The 16,285-nt window shown below is 48.4% G+C and overlaps 1 protein-coding gene across 11 annotated transcripts in view; it reads left to right on the top strand.

Annotated features, from left to right (window-relative positions):
- Window positions 1–16,285, top strand: part of usp42 (ubiquitin specific peptidase 42) — a 147,133-nt gene that overhangs the window by 128,468 nt on the left and 2,380 nt on the right. For 10 of the 11 annotated variants that reach the window (XM_072481510.1, XM_072481509.1, XM_072481513.1 and 7 more), the window contains one exon: window positions 12,891–12,958. In XM_072481510.1, coding sequence (XP_072337611.1) covers window positions 12,891–12,929 — 39 coding nt within the window. In that variant the 3' untranslated portion in view covers window positions 12,930–12,958. The remainder of the gene's footprint in view (window positions 1–12,890; window positions 12,959–16,285) is intronic. The other variant, XM_072481512.1, reaches the window with a different exon arrangement.

Here is a 16,285-nt window from a genome sequence, read left to right as displayed (position 1 = left end):
TACCAACGACATAGGTAGGGATAGGGATGTAAGGCAGGAATTCAGGGAGCTAGGGTGGAAACTTAGATCTAGGACAGAGTTATTATCTCTGGGTTGTTACCCGTGCCACGTGCTAGCGAGACAAGGAATAGGGAGAGAGGAGTTGGAACACGTGGCTACAGGGATGGTGCAGGAGAGAGGGTTTCAGATTTCTGGATAATTGGGGCTCATTCTGGGGTCGGTAGAACCTCTACAAATAGGATGATCTACACCTGGACCAGCGGGGTACCAATATCCTGGGGGGGGGGAAATTTGCTAATGCTCTTCGGGAGGGTTTAAACTAGTTCAGCAGGGGCTTGGGAACCTGAATTGTAGCTCCAGTATACAGGAGGTTGAGAGTAGTGAGGTCATGAGTAAGGTTTCAAAGTTGCAGGAGTGTACCGGCAGGCAGGAAGGTGGTTTAAAGTGTGTCTTCTTCAATGCCAGGAGCATCCGGAATAAGGTGAGTGAACTTGCGGCCTGGGTTGGTACCTGGGACTTCGATGTTGTGGCCATTTCGGAGACATGGATAGAGCAGGGACAGGAATGGTTGTTGCAGGTGCCGGGGTTTAGATATTTCAGTAAGCTCAGGGAAGGTGGTAAAAGAGGGGGAGGGGTGGCATTGTTAGTCAAGGACAGTATTACGGTGGCAGAAAGGACGTTTGATGAGGACTCGTCTACTGAGGTAGTATGGGCTGAGGTTAGAAACAGGAAAGGAGAGGTCACCCTGTTAGGGGTTTTCTATAGGCCTCCAAAAAGTTCCAGTGATGTAGAGGAAAGGATTACAAAGATGATTCTGGATAGGAGCGAAAGCAACAGGGTAGTTGTTATGGGGGACTTTAACTTTCCAAATATTGACTGGAAACGCTATAGTTCGAGTACTTTAGATGGGTCTGTTTTTGTCCAATGTGTGCAGAGGGTTTCCTGACACAGTATGTAGATAGGCCAACGACAGGCGAGGCCATATTGGATTTGGTACTGGGTAATGAACCAGGACAGGTGTTAGATTTGGAGGTAGGTGAGCACTTTGGTGATAGTGACCACAATTCCATTACGTTTACTTTAGTGATGGAAAGGGATAGGTATGTACCGCAGGGCAAGAGTTATATCTGGGGGAAAGGCAATTATGATGCGATGAGGCAAGACTTAGGATGCATCGGATGGAGAGGAAAACTGCAGGGGATGAGCACAATGGAAATGTGGAGCTTGTTCAAGGAACAGCTGCTGCGTGTCCTTGATAAGTATGTACCTGTCAGGCAGGGAGGAAGTGGTCGAGCAAGGGAACCGTGGTTTACTAAAGCAGTCGAAACACTTGTCAAGAGGAAGAAGGAGGCTTATGTAAAGATGAGACATGAAGGTTCAGTTAGGGTGCTCGAGAGTTACAAGTTAGCTAGGGAGGACCTAAAGAGAGAGCTAAGAAGAGCCCGGAGGGGACATGGGAAGTCTTTGACAGGTAGGATCAAGGATAACCCTAAAGCTTTCTATAGATATGTCAGGAATAAACGAATGACTAGGGTAAGAGTAGGGCCAGTCAAGGACAGTAGTGGGAAGTTGTGCTTGGAGTCCAAGGAGATAGGAGAGGGGCTAAATGAATATTTTTTGTCAGTATTCACACAGGAAAAAGACAATGTTGTCGAGGAGAATACTGAGATTCAGGCTACTAGACTAGAAGGGCTTGAGGTTGATAAGGAGGAGGTGTTAGCAATTCTGGAAAGTGTGAAAATAGATAAGTCCCCTGGGCCGGATGGGATTTATCCTAGGATTCTCTGGGAAGCTAGGGAGGAGATTGCTGAGCCTTTGGCTTTGATCTTTAAGTCATCTTTGTCTACAGGAATAGTGCCAGAAGACTGGAGGATAGCAAATGTCCCCTTGTTCAAGAAAGGGAATAGAGACAACCCCGGTAACTATAGACCAGTGAGCCGTACTTCTGTTGTGGGAAAAATCTTGGAAAGGTTTATAAGAGAGAATGTATAATCATCTGGAAAGGAATAATTTGATTAGAGTTAGTCAACACGGTTTTGTGAAAGGTAGGTCGTGCCTCACAAACCTTATTGAGTTCTTTGAGAAGGTGACCAAACAGGTGGATGAGGGTAAAGCAGTTGATGTGGTGTATATGGATTTCAGTAAAGCATTTGATAAGGCTCCCCAAGGTAGGCTACTGCAGAAAATACGGAGGCATGGGATTCAGGGTGATTTAGCAGTTTGGATCAGAAATTGGCTAGCTGAAAGAAGACAAAGGGTGGTGGTTGATGGGAAATATTCAGACTGGAGTCCAGTTGCTAGTGGTGTACCACAAGGATCTGTTTTGGGGCCACTGCTGTTTGTCATTTTTATAAATGACCTGGAGGAGGGCGTAGAAGGATGGGTGAGTAAATTTGCAGATGACACCAAAGTCGGTGGAGTTGTGGACAGTGCGGAAGGATGTTACAAGTTACAGAGGGACATAGATAAGCTGCAGCGCTGGGCTGAGAGGTGGCAAATGGAGTTTAATGCAGAAAAGTGTGAGGTGATTCATTTTGGAAGGAATAACAGGAAGACAGAGTACTGGGCTAATGGTAAGATTCTTGGCAGTGTGGATGTGCAGAGAGCTCTCGGTGTCCATGTACATAGATCCCTGAAAGTTGCCACCCAGGTTGAGAGGGTTGTTAAGAAGGCGTAAGAAAGTGTGTTAGCTTTTATTGGTAGAGGGATTGAGTTTCGGAGCCATGAGGTCATGTTGCAGCTGCACAGAACTCTGGTGTGGCCGCATTTGGAGTATTGCGTGCAATTCTGGTCGCCGCATTATAGGAAGGATGTGGAAGCATTGGAAAGGGTGCAGAGGAGAATTACCAGAATGCTGCCTGGTATGGAGGGAAGATCTTATGAGGAAAGGCTGAGGGACTTGAGGCTGTTTTCGTTAAAGAGAAGAAGGTTAAGAGGTGACTTAATTGAGGCATACAAGATGATCAGAGGATTGGATAGGTTGGACAGTGAGAGCCTTTTTCCTCGGATGGTGATGTCCAGCATGTGGGGACATAGCTTTAAATTGAGGGGAGATGAGACAGATGTCAGAGCTAGAGGGGAGATAAGACAGATGTCAGATAAGTTCTTTACTCCGAGAGTAGTAAGGCGTGGAATGCCCTGCCTGTAACAGTAGTGGACTCGCCAACACTAAGGGCATTCAAATGGTCATTGGATAGACATATGGACGATAAGGGAATAGTGTAGATGGGCTTTAGAGTGGTTTCACAGGTCGGCGCAACATCGAGGGCCGGAGGGCCTGTACTGCGCTGTAATGTTCTATGTAAAAGATCAAGCTAAACTCTGTAAGGCCACTGAGGGCTGATTCTCTCTCCAGCAAGACTGGGTGCCATTGTCGCAAGACTGTAAAGGCTTGAAGTCAAATCACAAGCTGGAAGCAAGTTTTGATGTGAGATAAAGTGTCTCAGGAAAGAAATAGGCCTGTACGTGAACCTTAGGGCTGAAGTCCCAGCTTAATAAAAACTAAGGTGTCTCTCGAGAAGAAAACCTACTGCTTGTGAGTACTGAATGAATGACTCTGAGGAAGACCATTACCAGCAGCAGGCTTCGATCAACCAATATGCTTTGAAGAAAGTGTGCTGTGGGACCATCATTCAAAGCAAAGACTTTTATTTTTATCTTTTGAACTTCATCCTTATTATTTTTACCCCTGCGTTTGTCGTGTGTGTGTGGGTAGAAAGTGGGACAGTTAAAGTAGGTTAGCTTGTTATTCAGTTGCCTTCACAGCATATTTCACCATTAATGTTGTTATAAATAAACTGTAATTGACGACTTCCGGTTGCGGCAGGGATGAGCTAGCCGCACGTTTCGGCGGCTCCAGCTCCGACGGAACTTCGGGCTCTTTTAAGAGCCCCAACGGGGACTTGGACGGCCGTAAAACCCGGTGCGAGGCGCGAGGGAAGGGAGTCCCCCCCGAAAGACGGAGGGAAAAACCGGCGCCGGCGGCTGCAGCCTGAAGAATCTGCAGCCAGAAGATCAGAGAGAGAGAGAGAGGGAGTGAAACAAAATGGTGGCGGAGAAACCACAGGTGACATGGGGGCCTGAGCAGGATGAGGTGGTGAGACGGTGCGTGGACCTGCTGAAGAAGGAGGTAATGACCCCGTTGTTACAGGCAATTGAGGGGCTTAAGGAGACTTTAAAGACCCAGGAGACGGAACTTCGCGTGGTGGAGCAGAAGGTGTCAGGTATTGAGGACGAGGTCCTGGGCCTGGCGGTCAAGACTCAGACGCACGAGGCACGTCATAAAAAGTGTGCTGACAGGATTGAGGCCCTTGAAAATGGAGCGCGAAGGAAGAACCTTAGGGTACTAGGTCTCCCGGAGGGTGTGGAAGGAATGGACTGTGGAGCGTACGCAAGTAAGATGCTGAGCTCACTGATGGGTGCTGAGGCCCCTGCGGGCCCCATGGAGTGGGCAAATCGGATCCCGGCGAGAAGACCAAAAGCGGGAGAACCACCGAGGGCGATAATCGTGCGATTCTACCGCCTTAAGGACAGAGAAGAGGTCCTGAGATGGGCCAAAAAGGTGCGGAGCAGCAGATGGGAGAATGTGGTGGTAAGGATCTACCAGGATTGGAGTGCGGAGGTGGCGAGAAGGAGGGCGAGCTTCAACCGAGCCAAAGAGGTTTTGCACAAAAGGAAGGTGAAGTTTGGGATGCTGCAGCCGGCAAGACTATGGGTCACGCATCAGGAGAGACATTATTATTTCGAGACGGTGGAGGAAGCATGGTCCTTCATCAATGAAGAGAAACTGGACCAGTTTGGGATGCTGCAGCCGGCAAGACTATGGGTCACGCATCAGGAGAGACATTATTATTTCGAGACGACGGAGGAAGCATGGTCCTTCATCAATGAAGAGAAACTGGACCGGAACTGAGGGACTGATGCTGCAGGGAACTGTTATTGTTGTTATAATTGTTTTTGTTAATGGGATGGTGAAAGTTAAGCGAGAAGTAAACAGGGAAGGGGGGGGCACTGGGGAAATGTGGGCGCCGGTGAGGGGGGAGAGGCGGGACATAGTCAGAGAATGGGGAAGGAGAGGGGGAGGGGAAAGGGAGCTGTGCCATAAGAGGCGGGACAGGTAAAGGGATGTTCCCGCGCCAGAAAGAATAAGGCGGGAAAACAGGCGCAAGGCGGATGGGAGTTCCCTCACACCGGGGGGGCCGAGGAGCGAGCAGGAGTAGCCGGGGTCAGTTGAAGTCAGCTGACTTACGGAAGTGATATGGGGGGAGCAATCAAGCTAGATAGGGATCTAGCGGGGGGGGGGGGGGGGACAACTGGGTTGCTGCTGTGGAAATCCAAAAGGAAATGGCTAAAGAGAAGGTGGTCGGGGGCGGAATGCGACGCTGGGGGAGCGAGCGGGAGCGCGGAGGCGGGATATGGGACTGGCCTAGAGAAGGTAATGGCTAGTCGACACGGGAGGGGGGCAGGTAGCCCCCCAGTGAGGCTGATCACGTGGAACGTGAGAGGCCTGAATGGGCCGATAAAAAGAGCCCGAGCGCTCGCGCATTTGAAAGGACTAAGGGCAGACGTGGTTATGCTCCAAGAGACGCACCTAAAGGTGGCGGACCAAGTTAGGCTAAGGAAAGGATGGGTGGGACAGGTGTTCCACTCAGGACTGAACGCAAAGAACAGAGGGGTGGCCATTTTGGTGGGGAAACGGGTAGCATTTGAAGCAAAGAACATCGTAGCAGATAGTGGAGGTAGATATGTAATGGTGAGTGGTAGGCTGGAGGGAATGGAGGTCGTGTTGGTTAATGTGTATGCCCCAAATTGGGTCGATGCGGGGTTCATGAGACGGATGCTGGGGCGTATTCCGGACCTGGAGGCAGGAAATTTGATTTTAGGAGGGGACTTCAATATGGTGTTGGACCCGGGGCTAGATAGATCCAGCTCAAGGACTGGAAGAAGGCCGGCAGCGGCCAAGGTACTTAAGGGGTTTATGGACCAAATGGGGGGAGGGGATCCATGGCGATTTCTTAGACCCAGGGCTAGGGAGTATTCCTCCTTCTCCCACGTCCATAAAGTGTACTCCCGGAGAGATTTTTTTGTTCTAGGAAGGCCGTTGATCTCTAGGGTGGAAGAAGCTAAATACTCAGCCATAGCGGTTTTGGATCATGCCCCACATTGGGTGGACCTGGAAGTAGGAGAGGACAGGGAGCAGAGAACACTCTGGCGATTAGATGTGGGACTGATGGCGGATGAGGGAGTGTGCGCAAGAGTGAGGGGGCGTATCGAGAGATAGCTGGAGATCAATGACGACGGCGAGGTCCCTGTGGGAGTGGTCTGGGAAGCACTAAAAGCGGTGGTCAGAGGAGAGCTGATTTCTATTGGGGCCCACAAAAGGAAAACAGAGGCCAAGGAAAGGGATAGATTACTGGGGGAGATTTTAAGGGTGGACAGGGAATTTGCAGAGACCCCTGAGGAGGAGCTGTACAGGGAGAGGAGACGACTCCAGACCGAGTTTGACCTTCTGACCACCAGAAAGGCGGAGGTACTGTGGAGGAAGGCACAGGGGAGGAGGTATGAATATGGGGAAAAGGCTAGTCGCCTGTTGGCGCACCAACTGCGAAAGAGGGCAGCAGCGAGGGAGATAGGAGGAATTAGGGATGAAAGGGGAGACACTGTGCGAAGGGCAGGAAAGATAAATGAGGTGTTTAAGACCTTTTATGAAGAACTGTATAGGTCTCAGCCCCCAGAGGGAGAGGAGGGGATGCGGCAGTTCCTGGATCAGTTGAGGTTCCCGAAAGTGGAGGAGCAGGCGGTGGCAGGCCTGGGGGCGCCGATTGAGGTGGACGAGGTTATTTAGGGACTGGGAAGCATGCAAGCAGGGAAGGCCCCGGGGCCAGACGGGTTCCCGGTGGAATTCTACAGAAAATATGTGGACTTGTTGGCCCCGTTGTTGGCGAGGACGTTCAATGAGGCCAGGGAAGGGGGGACACTACCCCCGACAATGTCGGAGGCGACGATATCGCTAATTTTGAAGAGGGACAAAGATCCGATGCAGTGTGGGTCCTATAGACCTATTTCACTATTGAATGTGGACGCCAAACTGCTAGCAAAGGTGCTGGCATCGAGGATAGAGGACTGTGTCCCAGGGGTGGTGCACGAAGACCAGACCGGGTTCGTAAAAGGGAGACAATTGAATGTTAACGTGCGACGGCTATTAGGGGTGATAATGATGCCCTCAGTGGAGGGGGAGGCAGAGATAGTGGCGGCAATGGACGCAGAGAAGGCATTTGATAGGGTGGAGTGGGAGTATTTATGGGAAGTGTTAAGGAGGTTTGGGAACGGATTTATTCGCTGGGTTAGACTACTTTATGGGGCACCAACGGCAAGCGTAGTTACAGGTCGACATAGATCGGAGTATTTCCGATTATATAGGGGAACAAGACAGGGATGCCCGCTGTCTCCATTGTTGTTTGCGCTGGCAATTGAACCTCTGGCCATGGCGCTGAGAGACTCCAGGAAATGGAGAGGGGTGACTAGAGGGGGAGAAGAACATCGAGTCTCGTTATACGCGGATGACCTATTGCTATACGTGTCGGACCCAGCGGGGGGGATGATAGAGGTTATGCGAATCTTGAGGAGGTTCGGGGAATTTTCGGGGTATAGGTTAAACATGGGGAAGAGTGAACTATATGTGATACATCCAGGGGACCAGAGTAGAGAGATAGAAGGCTTACCGCTAAGGAAAGTGGAAAGAAACTTCAGATACTTGGGGATTCAGATCGCTAGGAGCTGGGGAACCTTGCACAGACTTAATCTGACACGGCTGGTAGAACAAATGGAGGAGGACTTTAGGAGGTGGGATATGCAGCCTTTATCGCTGGCGGGCAGGGTGCAGGCAATTAAGATGATGGTCCTCCCGAGGTTCTTATTTGTATTTCAATGTCTCCCTATTTTAATCACCAGGACCTTTGTTAATAAAATAGATAGGAGCATTACAAGCTTTGTGTGGGCAGGGAAAGTTCCGAGAGTAAGGGGTTCCTGCAGCGCAGTAGGGACAGAGGAGGACTGGCACTACCGAACTTGGGAGATTATTATTGGACCACCAATGTGGCAATGATACGTAGATGGATGATGGAGGGTGAGGGAGCGGCGTGGAAAAGGCTGGAGAGAAGGTCCTGTAAAGGGACGAGTCTAGAGGCGCTGGTGACGGCGCCGCTACCGTTCTCACCGAAAAAGTACACCACAAACCCGGTGGTGGCGGCAAAACTGAACATATGGGGACAGTGGAGGCGACAGAGAGGGGTGCAGGGAGCCCTGGTGGGGTCCCCTATCAGGAACAATGATAGGTTCGCCCCAGGAAGAATGGATGGAGGATTTCAGAGCTGGTACCAGTTGGGAATTAGGAAGGTGGGAGATTTATTCATAGATGGGACTTTTGCGAGCTTGGGAGCACTGGAGGAAAAGTATAAGTTACCCCAGGGGAATTTCTTGAGATATATGCAGGTGAGGGCGTTTACTAGACAACAGGTGAGGGAATTTCCGCGGCTCCCGACACAGCGGATGCAGGACAGGGTGCTTTCAGGGGTGTGGGTCGGAGAGGGCAAGGTGTCAGAGATTTATAGAGAGATGAGGGAAGAGGGGGAGGAGTCGGTGGGCGAACTAAAAAGAAAGTGGGAAGAAGAATTAGGGGAGGACATAGAGGAGGGTATGTGGGCTGATGCCCTAAGCAGGGTAAATTCCTCTTCCTCATGCGCCAGGCTTAGCCTGATTCAATTTAAGGTGCTACATAGAGCACACATAACGGGGGCAAGATTGAGCAGGTTCTTTGGAGTGGAGGACAAATGTGGGAGGTGTGGCGGGAGCCCGGCAAACCATGCACATATGTTTTGGGCGTGCCCGGCACTGGAAGGGTATTGGAAGGGAGTGACGGGAGTGATTTTGCAGGTGGTGAAGGCCCGGGTCAAACCAGGCTGGGGGTTAGCTCTATTTGGAGTTGCGGAAGAGCCGGGAGTGCAGGAGGCGAAAGAGGCCGATGTCGTGGCCTTTGCGTCCCTCGTAGCCCGGCGCAGGATCCTACTCATGTGGAAGGAGGCGAAACCCCCCGGACTGGAGGCCTGGGTAAACGATATGGCGGGGTTTATTAAACTGGAGCAGATAATGCTTGCCCTGAGAGGATCGGCTCAAGGGTTCACCAGGCGGTGGCAGCCATTTCTCGACTACCTAGGGGAACGTTAGAGGGAAGACGGATGACCAGCAGCAGCAACCCAGGGGGGAGGGGGGGGGGGGGAGGCAGTTGAGTATAGGGCAATAGAGTATGAGGTTTTGTTACTTGTATATTATTACTACTATTATTACTATTGTTAAAAAGTTTTAAAATTTCTGTTTTGTTACTGTTATCGTTTCGCTTGTTTTGTAAGCTGGAAAAATGTTGCTCAGGGAAAAAAATTTCAATAAAATATATTTTTTAAAAATAAACTGTAATTGTGTTTCAACTTACAAACTTGCTGACTAATTATTGGACAGCCAAGGGCCAAAGATTTCGGGTATTTTTTATAAGAATTATTGGTTAATTCACTTGTGTTGTGACTCCGGGGCATGTGGGGCTGGAATTGACCGCGCATAGGTCCAGGGTGTTGTAACATTACAAAAGAGAACACTGTGCTAGCATTTAGACAACAGAGCTCAGACCTTTCGGCACCAGAGGAATCGGTGGGACTCTGTTCGATTTGTTGGCTGGTGGCCAATAAACTGGTCAAAAGGTCGGTAACAGGTAGAGATTGGATCGCACCCAAGTGGGACAATTATTCCGAGAACCAAGGAAGGATAGTTGGTTCCTGGATGCTCAGAGGAAAGGACCTGCTCTCTTGGGCAGAGACCTGAATGAATCTACAGTGAACATCTTTACCAATTGAAAACAGAACCCTCGTCCTGAAAGCCTAAATTGATTGAAGGAGTGTGTATTAGCAGACAACCATCTGAAATGAAGACCCTTATCCTTTTTACTTTTATCATTATTTTACACCCTCTTTTTCCCCTCTGTGTTTGTCTCTCTTGGTTTGTGTAGAGTGGGGTGAGTTAGTGTGGGAGAAGTTATGAATTAGATAGTTATTATTAATAAAATTGATTGTTTACATTTACAAACCTGGTGACTGTAGTTGCCGGGCAACCAAGGGACAAAGACTTTGGGTGTTTTTCTGAATTATTTAATTTCAATTGTGTTGCGACTCCGGGTCAGGTGACGCTGGAATTAACCACGCACCAGCCCTGCGGGGCGGAACATATTTATTGCTCAGGTCCTGGATATTTGGAATGGTAGACAACAACGTTTTGGTTTAGAAATTAAAAAGAGACACCAGGTTTGTGGCAATAGAACAGGATGGCTCTGGAAGCTGCTAAGATTTTTCTTCAGGTGGACGACTTGTCTTTGGTTTATTTAAAAGGGCTTCAAAAAGGCAAGCTGATCAAATTGACCTGCTAAAGCTCGGACAGTACAGATAACTGAAGCAATTGCTTAGCATTTAAATTTGAAAGAAATCCCAGAAACACAGCCTGTGTCGTGGCAACACTCAGTAGAATTAGCTAAAAATCCAGTTACAAATGAACAATTGGAGAAGCAGCAAAAAGAAAAATTAGAGGAAAAAACATTAGACAGTTCCAGCTTAAGGCACTGGAAATTAGAAGGGAGCTGCAGGAGCTAGAGGGGAGCTTAACCCTCGGGCGGAATCCAGTGGCAATAGGTTTAAATTTATACAAAATTTGAAGAAAAAGTAGAAACCTTTTTTAGGGCTTTAGAGAAAATAGCAACCCAAAAGGGGCTGGTTTAGCACAGGGCTAAAGAGCTGGCTTTTAAAACCGACCAAGGCAGGCCAGTAGCATGGTTCAATTCCCGCATCAGCCTCCACGTATAGGCGCCGGAATGTGGCGACTAGGGGCTTTTCACAGTAACTTCATTTGAAGCCTACTTGTGATAAGCGATTTTCATTTCATTTTCATTTTTCATTTCAAATGGAGTGGCCAAAAGAAGAATGGACATTACCCATGCAAAGTAACTTTGACAGGAGGGCACAGGACGTTTATGCTTCCCTGTCAGCGGGTGTATCTAAGAATTATGACTAGGTAAAAGGGGCTATTCTGGGGTGCATTTGAACTGGTTCCCAAAACTTTTGGAATTTAAGGAGACTGCCGGGTCAGACGTATGCCGAGGGATAAGCAGAATAATATTAATATATGGGTACAAGGATTGGTGTTGAAACTGCCTATGAGGCCCAGAACTACCTATGAAGCTCTCTTAGAAAAATGTAAGAATTCCTTCCCTTCTGTGATATGAGCCCATGCTTCCCTTATGTGATATGAGCCCACGTTGAAGACCAACAGGTGACGACTGCGAGACAAGCAGCAATAATGACTGAGGAAAGGGCAGCGCAATCACTGCTACCTCACGGCACCGAGGACTCTGTTTCAATCCCAGCCCCGGGTCACTGTCCGTGTGGAGTTTGTGTATTCTCCCCATGTCTGTGTGGGTCTCACCCCACAATCTAAAAATATGTGCAGGGTAGGTAAATTGGTCATGCTAAATTGCCTCTTAATTGGGGGAAAAAAAGAATTGGGTACTCTACATTCATATTTAAAAAAAATAATGACTGACGATTATGAACTGATCCATAAATTTAAACCTTTGTTCCATCTCACCCCATGATTTTGAAAAGGACAGGAAGAGGGAGAATAAAAGGAAGGCAGATAGCCACATTAAGGAATGGATAGCTGGGAATTCTCAGAGATCCCCCCCTCGGACCAAGAAGGAAGGTACTGAGGATGAAGATGATACTCAAGGCCAAGGTGTTACATTGTAATAAAATGGGCCACATTCGTTCAGCATGTTGGAAGTTGCAAGGAAGCCCATGGAACTTGTTGGCGTTCATAAGAAGGATTTTGTGAAGGGAACAAAAGTGGGGAGTACTACATGGCAGACTATAGTTCTAACTGGATTTAGGAGACCTGAGATAAACACTGCTGTGGTGGCAGGTATGCTGAATGAGGTAGATGAGAGATGTACAGGATTTTTGTCTAAGGGGAAGATCACCCCATTTTCATCAACTGATGTAGCCAAACCCATAACCCAGGTTCAATCCTGGCCCCGGGTCACTGCCCATGTGGAGTTTGCACATTCTCCCCGTGTGTGCGTGGGTCGCACCCCCACAAACCCAAAAGATGTGCAGTGTAGGTGGATTGACCTCGCTAAATTGCCCCTTAATTGGGAAAAAGTTTTTTTTTAAAGAAAGTGAGGAGGAAGGTGGATTAAAAAAAAAAGTGCTGTGATTCTGCAACTACATCTGTTAACAAAAAACAAAGATCATGGAACCAACAATGTGCTGTCCCCTGGTTTGATAATGATGTGAAAAGCAGTTACAGGCCTAAGGAACTATGTAACTTCAATTCAACGCACCCATCTAATGGACACTCCTAGCCACCGGCTTCACCTTGGTGTATCTGAAAGTAAAGAAGAAAAGTTGAAAGCCATGATTGGGGAGAATTAAGCATATGTGGGTAGCACAGTGGTTAGCACTGTTGCTTCACAGCGCCAGGGTCCCAGGTTCAATTCCCGGCTTGGGTCACTGTCTGTGTGGAGTCTGCACGTTCTCCCTGTGTCTGCGTGGGTTTCCTCCAAGTGCTCCAGTTTCCTCCCATAAGTCCCGAAAGACGTGCTGTTAGGTGAATTGGACCTTCTGAATTCTCTCCCCCCCCCCCCCCCCCCCCCCCCCCGGAAACAGGCGCCGGAATGTGGCGATTAGGGAGATGTTCACAATAACTTCATTGCAGTGTTAATGTAAGCCTACTTGTAACAATAAAGATTATTATTATTATTATTATTATATACAATTGACGGTTACACCTTTTTTTAACAGACTGATGAAAAGAGATATGAAGAGCAGAAAGCCCACTAAGCCTGCATGTAAGAGAAACTTTAATACAGGTTGGTGATCAAAAACTATTAGGAAAAACTCATGGATTTATACTTTATCTAATTAGAACATGTTTAAGATTAACTTTGAGTCCTAGAGGGCCTTGTACTGTTAAATTTGACTTTATTTTCAAAGATAGAGCCAGAAACAGTAAATTGGTAGAAGAATAGTTTTGGTGTTGAGATTATCCTTCAGGAAAATGAATAAAGCAGACTTAAAAATGGAACAGAAGAAAGTCAAAGCTATTTAAGGCTATAAACAAGCCTGAAGACATGGAATTCTGTTCTTATTAAAAGGTTAAACACAGCAGGACTTGGACTGTAATTTTTTAATAAAATGTTAGAAGAACCTAAAAAACAAGCAGAAATGTTTTAAAAATACAAGTGCAGAGGAGTCGGATTTGTACAAATGGAATCAATCTAAGGTTTAATTGAAGAAGGTGTTTGAGATCCAGTGGAGGGGATGGTGTAGGTCATGCGGATCCTTAGGGAGTTTGGGGACTTCTCAAGCTACAAGCTTAACGTGGGGAAGAGTGAGCTCTTTGTGGTGCATGCGAGGGGCCAGGAAAGGGGGCTGGAGGAGCTGCCGCTTAAGAGGGCGGAGAGGAGTTTCCGATATTTGGGTATTCAGGTGGCCAGGAGTTGGGGAGCCCTGCATAAGCTTAATTTGGCGCGATTGGTAGACCAGATGGAGGAAGACTTTAGGAGATGGTACGTGTTGCCACTCTCCCTGGTTCCTGTTTGTATTCCAGTGCCTGCCCATCCTCATCCCCAAGGCCTTTTTTAAGCGAGTAAGCAGGAGTATTATGGGGTTTCTTTGGGCAAGTAAGACCCCAAGGGTCAAGAGGCTGTTTCTGGAGCGTAGTCGGGACAGGGGTGGGCTGGCACTACCGAACCGGTGTAGTTATTACTGGGCAGCCAATGTGGCAATGATTCGGAAATGGGTAATGGAGAGGGGGTGGCGTGGAAAATATTAGAGGCGGCGTCATGTGTGGGCACTAGCTTGGGAGCGCTGGTGACGGCACCTTTGCCGCTACCGCCGACACGGTACACCACAAGCCCGGTTGTGGTGGCGACACTGAGGATCTGGGGGCAGTGGAGACGGCACAGGGGTGAGTTGGGGGCCTCAATTTGGTCCCTATTACGGAATAATCATAGGTTTGCACCGGGCAGGATAGATGGTGGATTCCTAAACTGGCATCGGGTCGGGATTAAAAGAATGGGGGACCTATTTATCGATGGGCCTTTTGCTAGCCTGGGGGCGCTGGAGGAGAAATTTGGGTTACTCCCAGAAACGCTTTTAGGTACATGCAGGTGAGGGCGTTTGTGAGAAGGCAGGTAAGGGAATTTCCATTGCTTCCTGCACGGAGGATTCGGGACAGGGTGACCTCGGATGTATGGGTGGGAGAGGGCAAGGTCTCGGCGATCTATCAGGAGTTGCAGGAGGCGGAGGAAGCCTCGGTGGAGGAGCTGAAGGGCAGGTGGGAGGAGGAGCTGGGCGAGGAACTGGATGAGGGCTTGTGGGCGGAGCCCCTGGGCAAGGTTAACTCCTCGTCTTGCGCCAGACTTAGCCTGATCCAGTTCAAAGTGGTTCACAGGGCACATATGACAGGGACGAGGATGTGCAAGTTTTTAAGGGTGGAGGATATGCGTGAGGTGCTCGGGGAGCCCAGCAAATCACGCTCATATGTTCTGGGCGTGCCAGCGCTAGAGGGGTTCTGGAGGGGCTTCGCAAAGGCTATGTCCACTCGAGTCTTGGACACTCGGGTAAAACCGAGCTGGGGGATAGCAATATTTGGGGTATCAGATGAGCCGGGAGTACAGATGCCGAAAGAGACCAGAGTTCTGGCCTTTGAGTCCTTGGTAGCCCGGAGGAGGATCCTACTAATGTGGAGGGATGTGAAACCTCCAAGCATGGAGGCTTGGATTAATGACATGGCAGGGTTCACCAAGTTGGAGAGGATAAAGTTTGCCTTGCGAGGGTCTGTGCAGGGGTTCTCCAGGCGGTCGCAACCGTTCCTAGACTTTCTCGCGGAACGTTAGGTGGAGGTCAAGAGCAGCAGCAACCCTGGGGGGGGTTTGGCTTGTTTTTATTATTGTAAGGGGCGTTTGCCCCATTTTTGTTCTTAGCTTGTTAGATAGTTTAATGTTTAATGGTTTAAGTTGTTGATGGGGATGGCGTAACGCCCCCCCTTGTTTTTTAATGTATATTTTCTTTCCTTTTTGGAGTGTTTTGTAAAAATTTATTGAAACCCTTGAATAAACATTTTTTTTTTAAAAAGGTGTTCGAAAAAGTAAGAGAAAATGTATCAACAACAAAGGGATTATAAAGGTAGCAGATCAAAGGATAGATTACAGGGTAAACTGGGAAAAGCTGCTAAATGAGATTCTGGATACTGTAACAGAATCTTCAATCCTCCCACAGGAGGACAGATTGTAGACAGATTCTAGCTGTTGTTCATGGGACTGGGCAATCCATAACACATAGGTTCAAAATCTATTCAGTGCAGAAGGACTAAGTATCCTGAAGATTCCTGGGCCACAGATTGGTAAATGTAATCTGTGTTCCATAAAGGTGGATGATACAAAGCTGGCAATTACTCACCCTCGTTATTGAAACACCTAAGATTAAAATACTTGAGGGTGTTGTGGGCAAAACCGTACCCAAAAATCTAAAGTATGCAGGTATCCGAGGGAGTAGTCAGGCAAGTTTTGTAAGTGAGAACTTTGAGCAAGTAACTAAGTGGATGTGCGGGGCTGGGCGTGGATGTGGTTTAGTAGGATTTTCAAGGGAGGCACTTCTGTCATCTCTATGACACAACTGTCCACTTCATCCTACTCATGACCTTTAAAATGTTTATTTTTCAAATATTTATCCATTTTCCTTTTATAAGGCAGTGGCGGAGGCAAACTCCCTAATCACTTTTAATAGAAATGTGCTAATAACCTATTTGAACATCTCTCTTCACCATCTCTGCTCTGATGGATTGTGCTGCAGTTTTTCCAGACTCTCCTTATAGGCTGCATGATAGCACAGTGGTTAGCACTGTTGCTTCACAACGCCAGGGTCCCAGGTTCGATTCCCGGCTTGGGTCACTGTCTGTGCGGAGTCGACAGCTTCTCCCCATGTCTACATGGGTTTCCGCCGGGTGCTCTGGTTTCATAGAATTTACAGTGCAGAAAGAGGCAATTCGGCCCATGAGTCAGCACCGGCCCTTGGAAAGAGCACCCTACTCAAACGCACGCCTCCACCCCATCCCCGCAACCCAGCAGCCCCACCCAACCCTTTTGGACACTAAGGGCAATTTAGCATGACCAATTCAGCTAACCGGCACATGT

This window comes from Scyliorhinus torazame, chromosome 17 (assembly GCF_047496885.1).
Source record: "Scyliorhinus torazame isolate Kashiwa2021f chromosome 17, sScyTor2.1, whole genome shotgun sequence".
Lineage (NCBI taxonomy): Eukaryota > Metazoa > Chordata > Chondrichthyes > Carcharhiniformes > Scyliorhinidae > Scyliorhinus > Scyliorhinus torazame.
Note: the sequence above shows the minus strand (reverse complement) of the source record. Positions and strands in the feature narration are given on the sequence as shown.